Raw genomic sequence first — 15,380 nt, 5'->3', positions numbered from 1 at the left:
TGCGAATGAATGCTCTCGCTGTAGAGATCCGCTCTCGTTGACAAGCAAAAGAGATGAAATTCAAGACATAAATTATACAGATGAGGTTGCATTATGTATGGAGGAATCTATACACCGCCGGCAACGGCCGAGTCCAAGATAGACCCCAAGGAGCCACTCCATGAAAGGCCTGCTAGAATGGGGCCCTTGCTTTCCAACTATAAAGCCTCTTCAAAACACCAGTGAAAATCCAGAGTACTGCGTATGGGGGCATGCAGGTTGATAGGAGGTCCTATCCATGAACTAGGATGCAGATCCCAAAATCGAAGCATGAATCCGTCTAGAAAGTGAAGCAATCGCCTTCGTATATTTCGTGAACTCATCTCTGCGACAAGTATCTCCTCAAAGCACCCTCGACTACGTGATCAGGGATACCAGCATTATTAGTCCCCGACAGTTGACCTGGCTGTTGTTGTCGTTGCTGCGATTGAACAGGTGCACCCTGGACGCTAGCACGTAAAGCACTACCCACACTGCCCGGAGCTAGCGCTGTATGTACCCCACCTTGAAGTGACTGGGGAAGTTCACGTCTCGGCGGGCCCGGATACTGCTGCATTTGCATAGGCAGTCCCTCTTCATTGGCCACAGCCGGAGGAGCTTGCAAATGCGGCAGTGGCCGACCTCCTGTAGCAAGCATCATTGCCTTCTCCCTATCCTTTTTCTTCTTTTGCACGAGGTGGCCTTTGACACCCCGCAAGTACTTCGTTGCTGCTTCGACAAGTTCCTTCTTCTCGGGAGAGGTCTTGAGAGCTTCAAGCATGTCGCGAACCTGTGTCTCCGAATTGATATGTGGGCAGGTGCGTGCGTGACCAAAATGCGCCAGACCGCAGAGGCCGCAGTGCTCGGCGCCCGCAACCTTGAGAGGGCAGGCACCGCGGGGATGTTGGGTGTGGCATGCGTAACACATTTGGTTCTCGTATTGCCCAAAGGCTGGCTGGAGCAGTGAGCGGACTGGGAAATGAGCACGGGCAAATGGTTTGACTGCAGGCTGCAAGTTAGGACCCTGATCCGGTTTGTGATCATCAAGTAGCGAAATATGTTGAGAAGAAGAGGGTTGAGTCATTGAGTCTTGATGGTTGCCATTCTTGCTGTACTTGACTTTGGTCGGCGGGGGAGGGACTGGTGATTTGACTGAAGATGAAGGAGCTCGAAGTGATGATTTAACGACAGATTTCGGAGAAGCGTTGCTGAGGGTAATTGATGGAAATTTCGACGTACCCACGCTGTTTTGCTTGTAGGTGGGTCCAAGAATCTGGCCAACACTCTTATTTTCGCGCTTTGAACCATCATCTAGAATGTCGGGTTCGTCATCTGCGTAATGTTCAGCCTCGGCAGCGCTATCCTCTTCCTCAGCTTCGTCTGCTTGGAAATCGGTATCACTGTCTGAACCAATGTTCTTCTTCTTCTTGCGACGTTTCTCTGGTTTGATGGGTGAGGGGTCGGCGAGATCAGCGGCAGCTTCCTGTTCGACCTGGTTATAATCGACTGTCTGTAGTACTCGTTAGAATATTACGCTAGCAACGTCTGAGATAGACTTACCATTCGAGCCCGCTTTCCTCTACCCAAGGCATCCGCGCGAGCGAGAGCCTCAGCCGCTGCAGCAGCTTGGCGCTCTTTGAGAATCTTATCCCAAACACCAGGGTCGGGGCCAATCTCCTCCTCTGAAGCGTCAAGAGTGTCTGCCAAAGTGCCTTGATCGTTGGCCCACACACGAGCGAAACTGAACTGGGACTCTGCTGAATCATCCCCACTCGTCCTGGTGTTCTCGATCTGGCTCCGGTCGAGCAGTTTGTCGATCGAGGCTTCGTCATAGCGGATATCGTGATCGCCATTGTCGTCCTTGAAGAGCTCTGCTGCGCCGTGTTTGAGCATAGACTCCACATCCTTCTCATCCAAATCCTCAGCGTCGAGTTGTTCTACCACAACGTGATCCAAAGCCATCTTATTCCTTCCAATCTGAGTGATCTTCTCTTCAACACTACCTCGTGTCATAAGCTGAAAGCAAAGGACTTTCTTCTTCTGGCCAATACGATGTGCCCGAGAAATTGCTTGGATATCCTGGTGTGGATTGAAGTCTGGATCGAGGATGATGACAGTGTCTGCAGTAGCAAGATTGATTCCGACACCTCCAGCTCGTGTGGAGAGCAAGAAGGCGAACAATGGGGAATCTGGGGCATTGAACTGATCGATGCGCTTCTGTTTCTCCAACGAGCCCATAGTACCATCGAGACGCTGGTAAGTCAATTGTAGTCCATCTAAAAAGTCCTCCACAATGCTAAGCATGTCCAAGAATTGACTAAAGATTAAGACACGATGATTCCTCTCCTTCAACTTTGGGAGTAGCAGTTCGAGAAATTGCAGCTTAGCAGATGCTTCCACAAGATTGCGGTGAGAAACGGCTGCAATGTCAGTCCGCTCTTCGATCTCTCGGCTGTAAACGAATGGATGGCAGAGACATTTTCGCAGTTGCATCAGGATATTGGTCAGATTGGCTCGTTCTTGCTGTTTAAGGGCCGTGGTTGTGAACAGTGCCTTGAGTAAATCTGGGTTCTTGGCAAGAATCGACTTGTAGAGATTCTTCTGCAGAACGCTCATTGACAAAGGAACAATGATCTGTCCGAGCGGAGGAAGGAACGTAAGGACTTGTGCCTTGGTACGCCGCAGGATAAAGGGTCGGATTTGGTCGTGCAGTTCTCGGATGTTTTCTGATGTCATCTTAGCGTATTTTTCTTCCAGTTCTGCGGCTTTGATAGTATCATCAAGGAACTGTAGCAAGTTAAAGAGCTCCCTAGCATTGTTCTGCAGCGGAGTGCCAGTTAAAAGTAACCTAAAGGGTGCTTTTATAGCGTTTAATGCACCATAGAGCTGACTCTTATCGTTCTTCAATCGTTGACCTTCGTCAACGATCAAAGCTGCCCAGTTGGCACCACGGAATATTTTCCTGCAGCTATCGTCTGTGGCAGCCTCGTACGAAGTCACAACGACGTGACATCGAAGCTCTTTCGCTCCCTCGGGGTACATCTCGTACTTGTAGGCCATGTCTCGTGCTACAGAGGAGCCAAAGAATGTCACAACCCGTAAAGACGGAACCCATTGCTTGATCTCTCGGCGCCAGTTTGCACAGGTCGAGTTAGGGACGACCACTAGGAATGGGAAGCAGTTGTGCTCTTGGACTAAGGTCGCCATGAAGCCAATGACTTGAATCGTCTTTCCAAGCCCCATCTCGTCGGCAAGGATACCATTCTTTTGTGAGTACCATTGATAGTACAGCCAATTCAATCCGTCGATTTGGTACTTCATAAGCTCGCCACCGACAAGAGTATCTGGTTGCTTCTGCTTCTCTAACTTGGCGAACGCGGTTCCACGGGCTTTTTCGAGGCGAGCCTTCAGAGGACCTTGCTTTGGGTACCTAACATATCGACCAGCAACCCAATCGTTATAGGCTGTCACGAAATCAAGCCATCGGTCGCCATCCTCTACTGTTGGAACCTTCTCCCAGACAGCGTCCTCATATCCGAGACCTTTGTATTTGATGAGGGCAGTGTCGACCTCTTTAATACGAGCCTTGTCGATTTCCTCACTTCGTACATCAACAAAGCTGGTAAACTTAACGCTGAGAACGATGTCGATGCGAAGAAAGTCCTCAGGAATGGCATCCTCTGTCCTCATCTTGGGTCCGTCTTCTCGCTTGTAGAAGGCCTTTCGCATGGCGGGAGCCGCAACTCCCCACGTCCAGGCTCCTGAGTGCCAGGATGCACGGAAGTATGATTGGTTCTCCCACTTAATGAGATATTGCTTATCGTCTTCGTTCAACATGTCGCAGGAGGAACCTGGGCGGTATGTCTCGACATCCGAAGGTCGCCAAGCAATTAGTCCTGAGACCTTTCGTTCACTTGTCTCTTCACAGTCCTTGCATAACCATTTCTTCGCATACTCATGGAAACGCTCATCTGCAGTCTCCTCATCATCACGAACTATGTCCATGGAGTATGCTGAGAGCGGAGGAAGATGGTGGTAGTGGTAAGCCCGCGAACACTTCGTACATCGGAAAAGAACGTTGTGCGCATTGTTAATGAGCTGAGACGGGACAGCGGTTATTGGATCTTCCCCTCTATTGTCTTCACGATCCTTTTGCTCCTGTGCGGTAGTTTTCCGAGGCCTGAATGCTTTGCAGGATGGCCCGGGACGCCGGCAATCCTGACAAATTGCAAGATCTGGGGCAGTATGATCCTTCTTGCGGTAGATGTTAATGCATCGTCGGCACTGAAGAACAAAATCTTCCTTTCCGATTTTGGTGACCAGGTGGTCCCGAGTAGCCCGAGCTCCAAGACAATTCTTGTGGTAGGAGAGACAGCAACCCTGACAATATACCAATGGCGCAGCGGCTGGTCCCTCTCCACAAGTCTCACAGGCTTCAATGTGCCGCGATCTGAAGAGATTGTTTCGGGGAAGAGTCTGGAACACCTCTCGAACACTGACAACCTTGGGCAGAGCGGGTTGCTTGGGCTCGGAGTCCGATCGGTATATGTCGTTGATGTTTGCTTCTTCCATGTTGTTCTGCGCTCGTGTGGCTCTATCAGACTGTCGGACGCCTACACGAGGGGCCTCCTCGAGTACCTGCGTAGAACGACCAGCTCGCTTCCTCTTTCGCTGGCCTTGAAGACGATCGGGGCGGAGAATGTCGACTTCACTTAGATCATCCTCGTCATCTTCGCTGTATTCTTGTAGCTTTGTCCGCTGCCTACCAGAACGTCGAGTAGGCTCTTGGACTTTGGGTTTGCGTTTGCGTCGGCGTGGTCCACCTGCCGTTTCAGAGCTCTCATTAGAGTCGGATTGAAGCCCGCTGCGGCGGGATCGGGTCCTGGATCGACTGCTATCAGTGGCACGTTGGTTGAGGGCGCGAATTCGGCTCTGGCGTGGCTTCTTCGACTGCAATGCAAGGTCATCCTCATCAGAAGAAAAATCGATTGCAGAGACATCGAGAAAGCCATCGCTTTTTGTTTTTGTACGCTTCTCACGTAGCTCCATTCTCCGTTCTTGAAAGCCGTCACTGATAGGTGAAGCGCCGTCTTGCTGAAAGTTGTCGAGGGCGATGGATCCGTTCTCAATGACTAGTAGTTCTTCGAAAGAGAGCTCGGCACTCGATTAGGGTCTTGAGTATTGAGTATTGAGGACGGATGTGGGTTTGGGATGTGTGGAAGGAAGAAGGGATCAGGTAGGTGGAGTGAGATATATATATAAAGGGTAAAGGGGAGTCTGTTGTAGGGTTGGGAGGTGTGGATGGAAGAAACGGTCAAGTAGGTGGAGGTGAGAGAGGTATAATGGGGACTCAGGTATGGGCAACCTTGTGGCTTGGTTATGAAGGAAGGGGTGGATAGAGGCAAATTAGGAGGAGAAAGTAATAGTACATACTGTCTTTTCAGTCCCATCAGAGAGCTTTACCTCGAAAAGCAAGTCACCTTTCCGCGTATACTCTCGCAAGATTTGTTCAACGGAGTCCTTCGGCTCGTAGTATGTATACTCTTTCCGATTTTGCACCGGTGTTACTTGGACAGCCACGGCTTTCCGAGTGACGTGTTTTAGCGGCCGTGCCATTTGTATTGCTGTCTCTTTTCCCCCCGTTGAGCTCTCGTCCGATATGAACAAGCCTGGTGACATGGATGGCTGCTTTCGCGACGGGGTAGCAGCATTGTGTTTACGGGACATGCTCTTAAACGTCGCCATCAATTCGGCGCCATCGTCGGAGCTGCTCATGATGCAGACCGTTCTTCTAAGAATATATCACATCAACGTGTTCGTGATAGTAGCGACGCAGGCCGGAGTCGGTACTATTCCGTGGGTTTCGGTGATCCGTGGGTTTCGGTGAGGACAGTATTGCGAGCGAAGAGGGTCAAGAGATGGGTTCGGCGCAGGGGTTCAATGCTTCCTGTCACCAGAGGACATGGATGGGCAGTGACGACCGCATGGGCGACGTGGGGGGTAGTCGCGCGTCGAGTAGTGTTGGACGAGGTGCAATGGTTGAATTGAACGCGAGGCCATGTGAGCGTGAACGCGATTGGCTTGGCATTGCGGCTCGTGCGTAAAAATTATTTTAGCGTGTTCAGAAGCTTTCACCTGCCAAGGTGCATTTTGCTATGACGATCCATTGCGTCCTTTCAGCGTCGCTGTTCCCCTCTCGTCTTTCGTACCGTCATGGTACATCCCCTAACTCTTCCTGCTAATCTATTCCGAGTACCACCTTCAAAATTTCCCCGAATATTTTCCCGTTACAAGTCCATCCGAGCAGCAATAGAGAGGGGCATCAACGACTCTCGGACTCTCACGTCCCACCGTAGAAGCAGGGAACTTAACGGGGGCGCAGGTGGATCGATTGAGCATTCAAACCTCGAGGGCAGATACCGTTCTATGAAGAGAGACATCACGTGCCAGCCAATCAATTTCAAGCGTACCTACCCGGCAGTCGCAAAACGGGCTTGGAAGGAGAGACTCGCGCAACAAGGGCCACCGACGAGACAAGAGAGAGAGCTTCGAGTAAAGGAAGAAAGGGAAAACAAACCCTCAAGTGCAAAAGAGACAAGTTGGCGAGCCCCCCTCGCGAGGGAACATGTCCCGGAGCTGCTCCCCTATACCACGGCTGCTTCAGAGTTCCTCTACGGCTATTCGGTAGTACTAGCTGCACTGAAAGCCGACCGCCGAAAGCTATACAATCTCTACATTCACACCCGAGGCCTGAACCATGAGGGTAGGGCTGCTCTCGTGGCGAGGGCTAGGATGGTTGGTGTGAAGATACACGAGGTCGGAGATGAGTGGTTGCGTGTCCTGGACAAAACTGCCAGTGGCAGACCGCACAATGTATATCTATAGTCCACGAGATATTCTTTTGCCTAGATTCTGACTTGCAAGGGTTTCATCTTAGAGGCATCTCCCCTGCCTCGACCTCCCATCACACAACTAGGCGCTGCCTTGATAGGTTCGGCGTCCTTCAAGGTCGAGAGGGACAAGCAAAGCAGAGAAGATGCAATAGTGAATGGAACGCAGGAGGAGTATTCATACAAATCGGCTGGGTGGAGACATCCCTTGCTGCTATACGTTGACGGAGTGGTGAGTATCTACCAGCCTCACGAACGAGAACTATCCTTAACAGCCCCAGCTTGATGAAGGAAATCTCGGAGCAATTGCGCGCTCTGCATACTTCCTAGGAGTCGATGCCATCGCTACACCGACGAGACAGAGTGCTCCCTGGAGCCATATTGCACTTAAAGCCTCGGCGGGTGCCGCCGAAGCCATTCCAATATTTGCCGTCGCCCAGCCTTCAAGCTTTCTTATGAAGAGCGCTCTCAGAGGCTGGAGGATATACGCAAGTGACGCTATACCACCAGAGATAGAACTTCAATCCTCGGGCACTACATCTTTGTCACCCATGAACAGAGATGAAGATTGTTCAAGTAAAGTCCTCTACACATTCGCTCGGAGCTCCAAACGAATTGCCGACCACTTCCCTGTCGCAAGTCACCCGACAATTCTAATGATGGGCGCCGAAGGATCTGGCCTGCGAACCAGTTTAATAAACCAAGCCCACTACAAGGTCGGGATTCGAGCTGGACGGGATGTTGGTGAAGTTGGCGTAGACAGCCTTAACGTCAGCGTTGCTGCTTCACTATTATGTTATGAGTTTTTAAAGAGACCAAGACAGGAACGGAAACCTGGCGAGTGGCTTTTCTAAGTGAGTCCTGTCTCTGAGGAGTATTGCACTTGTCTATTGTAGCTGTATCACACTTATATGCATCACATGTAAACCCCATTTCCAAGTCAGGGGCAGGCGCGAGACGCAACATTTTCTCCTCTGCTATCCATGCCACTTTGGCGGTTGCATCTGAACTGCTCGCTCCCAATCAGGCGCCGTTAAAAGCTTATCATTTTGGCAAGGATGAGTGCCCTGTTATCGTATCTATGCACGTCATTTGGAGGGTGGATCTGCAGTCTGCAGAAGAAGTCCACAAACGAGTTCACCTCCACTCAACTGGCTGCAAAGGCAAGATGCATCCCCCGCCTTCTCAGGATCGGCTCCTCTCGGCGGGTGCTGGACTCTCCACATTGTCAACTTGACAAGGGCGCTGACATGGGCGTCGTGGGCGATGGCTAGTTAATATTAGTATTTTCATTTTTCTGCCAACATTTTGTGATATCTTTGCGGAAGGACCTTTCGCATTTGTGCGTAAGGCTGTCGATCAAGCGGAAATCATTCCGGTCAGCACTCAGCCTTCGAGGCTTGGTGGGGGTGTTTCCTGCTATCCTCAAGCCGGAAGGAACCTCTATTGTGGCAGTTATTTGTTTCAATACTGACCAGAAGGAGGAGGAAAGGGTGGATACAAGAGATGTGATGTTCAATATTTTAGACGATAACTTCTATTCCCGGCTTCGAAGACCTCACCAGCACAGCCCAATGGCCCACTTGACAATATTTATATCCGCCATGACTGGCATGCCCCCAACTGCGAATCGATCTCCAAAGCCTCGTATATTAAAGTTAGGTAGAGGGAATTGAGGAGTCTTGACGCCTTGGATTATGGCAGTGAGGTATCAAGCTAAGCTGCGAAAACGCACTCATGTTAAAGCCTGGACCTTCATAGAGAACGTTTCTGCTCAAGCTAGCGAGCTGAAATGATGCTATTGACCGGCAAGTCACTCACGATGACCGTTGAATCGACCCACTTCTCAGTCCATTCTACAAATTGTTGAACGAGACACATATGCAAGGACCACGGGGTCTGACCTCAAAGAGGCGAGTGGCTGCGAGAAGCGCTTTGCTGATTGTTATCTTTTGCCCTGCATTTGATGGCTGCGGCTGAAGATAACGGTGCATGAATCCTCAAGACCACACGTTCCATGTTCAACGCAGCCTTGTAGTTGTCACCGTATATCTATATCAATTTCCAAGGCTTCGAACCCGTCTGCTGACCACCCATTCACGGTGGCCCAGCACGGCTTGCTATCGGAGAAAGGCGTATTCAACGTAACTTCAACATGTGTAGGCACATAAGATCTCTTCCAGAACCAAGCGTGAAGCAACATGTACTTCCACGGCGATGCACATTTACGTAACATACGGAGGCGAATATCGTGGGCGCGAGAGGCGCTGTCAATGGTGGTGAGCATCGAAAGGCGGATCAAGCGGTGTGAAGCGATAAGTGCTGAGACCCCAGCTTGCCCGCCAAGAAACTATTGCTCGCTTCCATAGCTTGGGCTGTTTTGAGCAAAGCGTCATCGCGCATCCCTTCCCATTTCGATGTCGTCGCAAGGTCAAGAAGTCACAGGTTTGCCGCCCTTTCTCTACGTCTGCGGCCCTCCATCGCAAAATGTCATTTTTCTCTATCACTCCCCGCACCGATAGCTATACCTAGCCTGCATACACGACGATTCATCCCAGAGCAGCTGTGCACTCGCCATTCGCCAGCGCGTGTCGCCAAGATTACCGCACCCTCAATCACACAATACATCCCCCAAACCTTTCTGACGGCCCGCCTGAAGCACCCATAACTCCTCCAGCTGTCCTACCCATCCCAAACAACCCCGCCGTCCTCGTAGCTTCCTGGACAGGGTAATTGTCGACCGTCTCTGCCGCCGCAAGCAACAGCAACAGTCTCTCCACCATGACGCGAAGACTAGTCTACAGTTCCGGTTTATTCCTAACCATTGCCTGTATGCAGTGACCAAATCGTGTCACAAGGCGGGAATAACGCTGATACACGCAGGCACGGCAATGACAATAGCAAGCATTGTCCTCCCTCGGTGGGTCAGCTATAGCCCGGTATGTAGTTTGGTTGTTCTGCCTTGGACTCAATCGAGACTTGAGTTCTCCGCTTATCAATTTTCCTGCGCGTCATAGCTCCGATGCTGACAGTGCGACAGAAGGACAAGCGCGAACTTTCCTATGGCCTCCACACCCATTGTTCGAGCATCACGGGCATATGCAAACCCTTCCCACAATTCGAAGACTGCGCGCGGGACAAATGGAGTTTCTGCAGCATGTGGAGGACGGTTGGCTTCCTAATCTCCTTCGCTGTCGTCGTCGAGCTCTGCACACTCGTCACCTTCTTTGTGATAATCTCAGGAGGGGTCCAGCGAAGGAGCACCGGCTGGACAATCCCATGCTCGCTACTGTTGTTTGCAAGCATCATACAGTGTGCGGGTATGGCTATTGTGGTACGTGTATTGCCTCCTCGGAGTACTCATAGAGCTCGATCCATCAGCCATCAACCAGGTACCTTGGGTAAAACATAAGTGGGTAATTGCTGACGCTTCCCAGTCCTTCCTTTTTGACCACGACGAACGCTTCTTTGACGGCTGGTACCTGGACAACTCCTGGGTCCTCTGTACTGTTTCCTGGAGCGTGCTCTTCCTCACCAGTGCAGGCATTACGGCCTCTGCATTGTACCTGCCTGAAGAAGGCGGCTATGAGCTAATCCCCGACCGCTGCTACGACCTCGAGGTCGAAGAAGACATGTACGAAGAAGAACCTCAATGATAACACGTACCATTTCTTATCTGGCTTAGATTGCGATCCCGGGTCAACGCTTGGATGGTCGACACGTCTCGATAACGACTGTAAACGTACACACATAGGCCTGACGAGGTAATGAAGAGCAAGCGGAGACATTAAGCTCCATAGTTTTCATAATACCTGCATCATTACCTAGTCTAGTTCTTTTTGGCTTTAGTTATGGGCACTAACAGTTGCGTTCCCTGGTGGTCGGACACATCTTCGTTCTTCAATTTCGTTTCTATTTTTTTTGTGACATACCTTTTAGCTCAGCATTCTTATCCACCTTTCAATGATACCCCTCCCTCCGACTTACCCTGGTGGTTGGGCATTTCTTGTTCTTTGATGGCGTATCTATATTTCCAGTCTTATGCCAATCAATGTTACCGTCTCCCCGGTCTTTATTTCTTCTTCGCTGTGCTCTTTATGTATGCAAGCAGCTTCATACCATCGTCGTCACCAATTCGCGCAAACCTTACTAGTACACCTCTAATAAACTTCCGATAAGATTTACCATAGTGGCGGTTACAGTCTTAGACGTTTCCACGGTTCACAATGTCTTGGCCGAACCCTCCTTTTGCCCAACCCATCCTATTGAAATTGCAGTGAGCAATTCAATCCAGTGGGCACGTTCCCACCAACATTTTATCCACCACCACCTTCTCCCTCTGGACCTTCCTCTTTCTCTTCCATCATCACAATGCTAACCTCTGCCTCAACAATATCCATCAACGACCAAACCGCATACTAGACCCTCGCCACGCTCGCCATCCTCGCACCCCTCGTCTTGAAAATCCTCTTCCCGGACTGTTGGATCGGCAGTCTAACCTGGCTCTCAAGTACCGTGCCTTGGAGCAAATCACGATATGCTTATTCATATCGTTCGGTATTACTATTGGATCCTATTCGGTGTCGTAATCGCTAGCCTAGGAGGTGTTATTCCCTTTGTGACATACTATTCTCTGGGGGAATGCGGTGGGTGTGGTGGGTGTGGCGGTGGTGAAAGGAGAAAGTGTTGCATTTCTTGCTTGCAGTGCATGTGGTTGCGGTGATTTTGCTAGTTGTAGGGGTGTATGTTGGGTTGGGGAAGAGTGTGTCATGAGTCGCTGGATGTCGTCTACAGGTACCCGCTTCGTACAACCAGACAGGGACTGAGACTGGGACTGGGACTGGGAAGAGGGTTGGGGGCACCGTAAATCCGTCCTGGCGACGACATTCATGCATATAATTGTTTTGAAATCGCTTAGGGTGTTAGCCGGGTGGATATGTGAGGCGTTGTTGGGATTGGGTGTTAGGATTTGTGGGATGCGGCTTTGCCGGCAGAGTATGAGTCTACGTGTGAAGTTGTTGTTCAACTTTGTGTGTAGATTTAAAACATTTACATGTGGGTGGAGGTATGAGAAGATGGCGTGGTGGGGCGGGTGAGAGAATGGGATGTAGTGGATTGGAAGGGGCGAGGTTTGCTAAAGTGGGGGTTATAACGTATTGGCAGGTGAAAGTGGGTAGCTAAAGGCCCTTTCTCTAACTCAGAGCATGAGTATCATGGAATATGACTGAAAAATTGACGTTAGGTAGAATATGCTTAGCCCCTGACAGCGCAGTAATAGGACAGGAGGGGATGATATCGGGTGGGGATAGGAGACACACTTAATAGTAGGGAGCTAATGAGATTTGGATTCCGACCTTTTATTGCAAGCATGGGGACGCCACGTGTGCCTCATAATATTTTCCATTACTATGCGCGACTACATTAAGAGATCTCTTAACTGTATATCTAAGTGCAGCAAGCTATTGTATGCAAAAATCGGGGCCTTTCTTGGCACTGCCCTTAGGAATTTTTTTCCCCCACCAAAATTGTATGAGAGATCGAAATTTCAACAGGATCCACTATATATCAATAAAAACCTAATAAAACTGCCCTAGGTAAGTTAAAGCTTTTATTTTGTATAGAGGAGCGCGTATACTAACTTTTTTAAGAGTAACAACGCGTTAGGTCACAATGTATCGCGCCCATGGCATCTCCAGCCTTCCTTGTCGGCCCCAACAACCCCAGTATATCAAACTAAGTAGTCAAGGGCTTAATGATCGCGTTTGTATAAACATCTGTCAGTTTCTCCTGCTCAAGTAGTCTAGAATCACTATTGCCAATCATAAAGGCTGCTCTCTCCATGCAGTTCAAAATGTGGAGGATAACCTAAAGGACTATAGCAGCGTCCATAAACCACTACCTATAAAGCTTAGGAGACCTGCTAAGATCAGCAATAAGGACAGAGAAGCTCTGTTTGAGGAATTAGTCCGCAGTGGATAGAGATACCAGAATAAATTTAAAGCTGCTAGCTAGCTCCGCGCTTATCAGCTCTATATTAAACTGCGCGCAAGGTAACACAGAAATCTTAACCCTTCACATGCTGCTGTACTAACAGGCCCTTAATTATAGCGTTAACCTAATCCTCCACCTGTAAGAGCAAGAAAAACGCCTATAGGACACCCTTATCTACTAGCTTACTATCAGCCTTATCACTATTCACGCGTATTAGATATTATACAGCGACGTCAAACTCCATCACCTGCTCAGGGGGAGAAGACTCTCTAGCAGCCGCAGGAGCAGGAGCAGGCCAAGATAAGATAAAGGTTAGAGGCAAGCTCCTCAGCAGCAAAGGGAGCTCATCACTAAGTATATTAGATAAAGTATCAGGCTCAGGACAACAGACAGGAACCACAGAAACAACTTCTCACTGTGCTAGAGCAGGAGGAGCAGATTTTTTAGTGGCTTTTACTGCTTTCTTAGGGGGAGGCTTGCTCTTCGTAGGCGCTAGGATACAGTAAGCTTCTCCTACTTGCTCCTATCACCAGATTAACTTACAACGCGCTAGCTTCTGTTTATCACCACCAGCAGGCTCCTTAGGCTTCTCCGACAGGCCTTGCGCCCTCGCCCGCGTAGAATAGGCTAGTGGGTTGCTCTCTAGGTTAATCTGATCTATCTAGGGGGCTAGGGCTGCTCTGGCCCTCTAATTTGGGCCCATCGTCGTCCTGTTACTCCAAAAAAGCGCCAAGAACAGTATCTTTATATAAACTTAAGGCTTCAACCTACTAACAATGTTCCTAGGAAGAATTTGTTAATATATCCAGAATTCTGTTGAAATTTAGTTACCCCATACGATTTTAGTAAGGGAAAAAAAGATCCGAGGAACGCCAAGAAATGCCCCGATTTTTGCATACAATAGAGGCACAACCAAGTCGGCGGAAAGTTGAAAAGGTCATGTGATTTGTGAATCATTTTAAGCTTGGGTGGATTTTTTTGACTACTTAGTCCCACCTGCATTTGTCGCGAGCGTGCTTTACCGAATATCTCATGTTGCCAACATGTCTCCTACCAGCACTCCAACCATTAATTCGAATCCAAGGCAGCACTGCTACCAGCGATGCAAGAGGAACCTGGATTTTACCTCTCATGATAATTGCTTACCGGTGGCAATGACCTTGACTCCTATGATCGAAGACACGGGTTTATCTTAACGAACGAAAGTAATACGTGCAGAACTGCGTTCCTCATGAGAACTCGATATGCTTAGCGACTATAAACGGTCCCTAGGTTTGTAACTACGCTTTCTAGTTTGTTTCATTAGATAGTCTCCGCTGAGCTTTTTGTTGGTACGACCTGCAGCTCAATGACCTAAAGGATCTATTATCGCACACACTTACCCCCATCCCCCAATCTATTCAATTTCTAACTCTCAAATTGGCCAATGCTCTGCTACGGCGTCCCCCACTCACGCTCTCCCGCCACCACAATGTACCCCATGATATCATTCCAGTCAAGCGTCAGACCGAGTACTGGTTCGCTTCATTTTCGCCAGTCCCCCACCCATTCTATTCTTCCTCACCGCACATAGGCTTCCGAGAAACACCTTTTCAGCCAAATTTCTAATGGATGACACTGGGCCCCGTCAGCACCTACATGAGGAAATCGGACACTATGATCCTCGCCTTTTCTTTCAATGCTGCCACTTGGACGGTGGAAGTTGTGGTTGAATTAACCTTGCTTTTTTCATCATCTCCAAGGCAGAAAAGTGGTTCTATTCCTTGAATGGACAAAACTATGCTGGCGGTCAGCGCGATAGGACGAATACCAATGCTCCAAAGTTGTCCTTCCAGTAGAAGAGTATCTTGCTCGGACACTTGTTCGTTCCAGTTATGCCTCTCCATCTCTATGCCTATAAGACGTAGGGCTGCGCTGGGACGCGGGCAATACTCCAATCAGTTGGTTTGAAGCGTTCTTCTTTAGGTACAATATGCTGTTGGTCACAGTAGGGTTGGTATCAAATCGGGAATTGGGATATAGCAATGGGTTTGCAGGATATAATTTGTTTCTCCTTTAAAAATCCCAACCGCTGGGTTTTCGACTCACTCATGAGAACCATGAAAGGACTCCTTCTGTCTCCGTTGAGGGTTATTTGCACGACTTACGAATTTGGGCTCGACTCTTTCTTGAATCCTAGGATAGGCACAGAAGTCCGAAACCTATTCAGTAGAACGTCGCCCACGGAAACTCCCCGGTTTATCTACGGTATGCTTGCGAATACCAGGGAGTGTTGGCAGAGAGGATTCAACATAATAAGCACCTTTCTAGAATGTTGGAGAGCATCAAGAGGATTCGGGCTTATGTCTTCCTATCACGTGTAGCGGCTAAAGAGATTGTCGCAGTGCTACCATCCCAAGATACTTGAGACCCATCAATATATATTTTGTACTACCCACGGTAGGTAATTTTAACAGTCCAATATGCCTTGTTGGCGTATTT

The 15,380-nt window shown here is 49.3% G+C and overlaps 5 protein-coding genes across 5 annotated transcripts; 4 read left to right on the top strand and 1 right to left on the bottom strand.

Moving 5' to 3' along the window:
- Window positions 1-171: 171 nt before the first annotated feature.
- On the bottom strand, window positions 172-5,807 carry BDR25DRAFT_346076 (uncharacterized protein). The gene is made up of 3 exons (XM_033694114.1): window positions 5,452-5,807; window positions 1,579-5,172; window positions 172-1,528 (listed from the first exon to the last, which is right to left on the bottom strand). Exons 1-3 carry the CDS (start codon window positions 5,791-5,793, stop codon window positions 359-361), a joined length of 5,106 nt encoding a protein of 1,701 aa, XP_033542388.1. The 5' UTR covers window positions 5,794-5,807; the 3' UTR covers window positions 172-358.
- A 1,003-nt stretch (window positions 5,808-6,810) lies between these two features.
- Window positions 6,811-7,762, top strand: BDR25DRAFT_328575 (alpha/beta knot; the record flags this gene model as incomplete). Its single annotated transcript, XM_033692396.1, has 3 exons — window positions 6,811-6,891; window positions 6,943-7,140; window positions 7,190-7,762. 3 exons carry the CDS (start codon window positions 6,811-6,813, stop codon window positions 7,760-7,762), a joined length of 852 nt encoding a protein of 283 aa, XP_033542387.1.
- A 1,798-nt stretch (window positions 7,763-9,560) lies between these two features.
- Window positions 9,561-10,662, top strand: BDR25DRAFT_84885 (uncharacterized protein). Its single transcript, XM_033699142.1, has 4 exons — window positions 9,561-9,738; window positions 9,792-9,847; window positions 9,949-10,242; window positions 10,346-10,662. Exons 1-4 carry the CDS (start codon window positions 9,690-9,692, stop codon window positions 10,562-10,564), a joined length of 618 nt encoding a protein of 205 aa, XP_033542386.1. The 5' UTR covers window positions 9,561-9,689; the 3' UTR covers window positions 10,565-10,662.
- A 1,809-nt stretch (window positions 10,663-12,471) lies between these two features.
- On the top strand, window positions 12,472-14,514 carry BDR25DRAFT_396206 (uncharacterized protein; the record flags this gene model as incomplete). The annotated part of the gene is made up of 14 exons (XM_033698419.1): window positions 12,472-12,502; window positions 12,557-12,631; window positions 12,690-12,761; window positions 12,839-12,879; window positions 13,155-13,345; window positions 13,389-13,401; window positions 13,473-13,516; window positions 13,573-13,637; window positions 13,686-13,714; window positions 13,750-13,840; window positions 13,912-14,084; window positions 14,136-14,171; window positions 14,221-14,435; window positions 14,473-14,514. The coding sequence occupies exons 2-14, from the start codon at window positions 12,579-12,581 to the stop codon at window positions 14,512-14,514; spliced, it is 1,065 nt and encodes a 354-aa protein (XP_033542385.1). The 5' UTR covers window positions 12,472-12,502; window positions 12,557-12,578.
- A 23-nt stretch (window positions 14,515-14,537) lies between these two features.
- Window positions 14,538-15,306, top strand: BDR25DRAFT_360482 (uncharacterized protein; the record flags this gene model as incomplete). The annotated part of the gene is made up of 5 exons (XM_033696261.1): window positions 14,538-14,606; window positions 14,701-14,733; window positions 14,772-14,843; window positions 14,891-15,168; window positions 15,210-15,306. The coding sequence occupies 5 exons, from the start codon at window positions 14,538-14,540 to the stop codon at window positions 15,304-15,306; spliced, it is 549 nt and encodes a 182-aa protein (XP_033542384.1).
- Window positions 15,307-15,380: the final 74 nt, after the last annotated feature.

Source organism: Lindgomyces ingoldianus (assembly GCF_010093535.1).
Source record: "Lindgomyces ingoldianus strain ATCC 200398 unplaced genomic scaffold BDR25scaffold_38, whole genome shotgun sequence".
NCBI lineage: Eukaryota > Fungi > Ascomycota > Dothideomycetes > Pleosporales > Lindgomycetaceae > Lindgomyces > Lindgomyces ingoldianus.
Note: the sequence above shows the minus strand (reverse complement) of the source record. Positions and strands in the feature narration are given on the sequence as shown.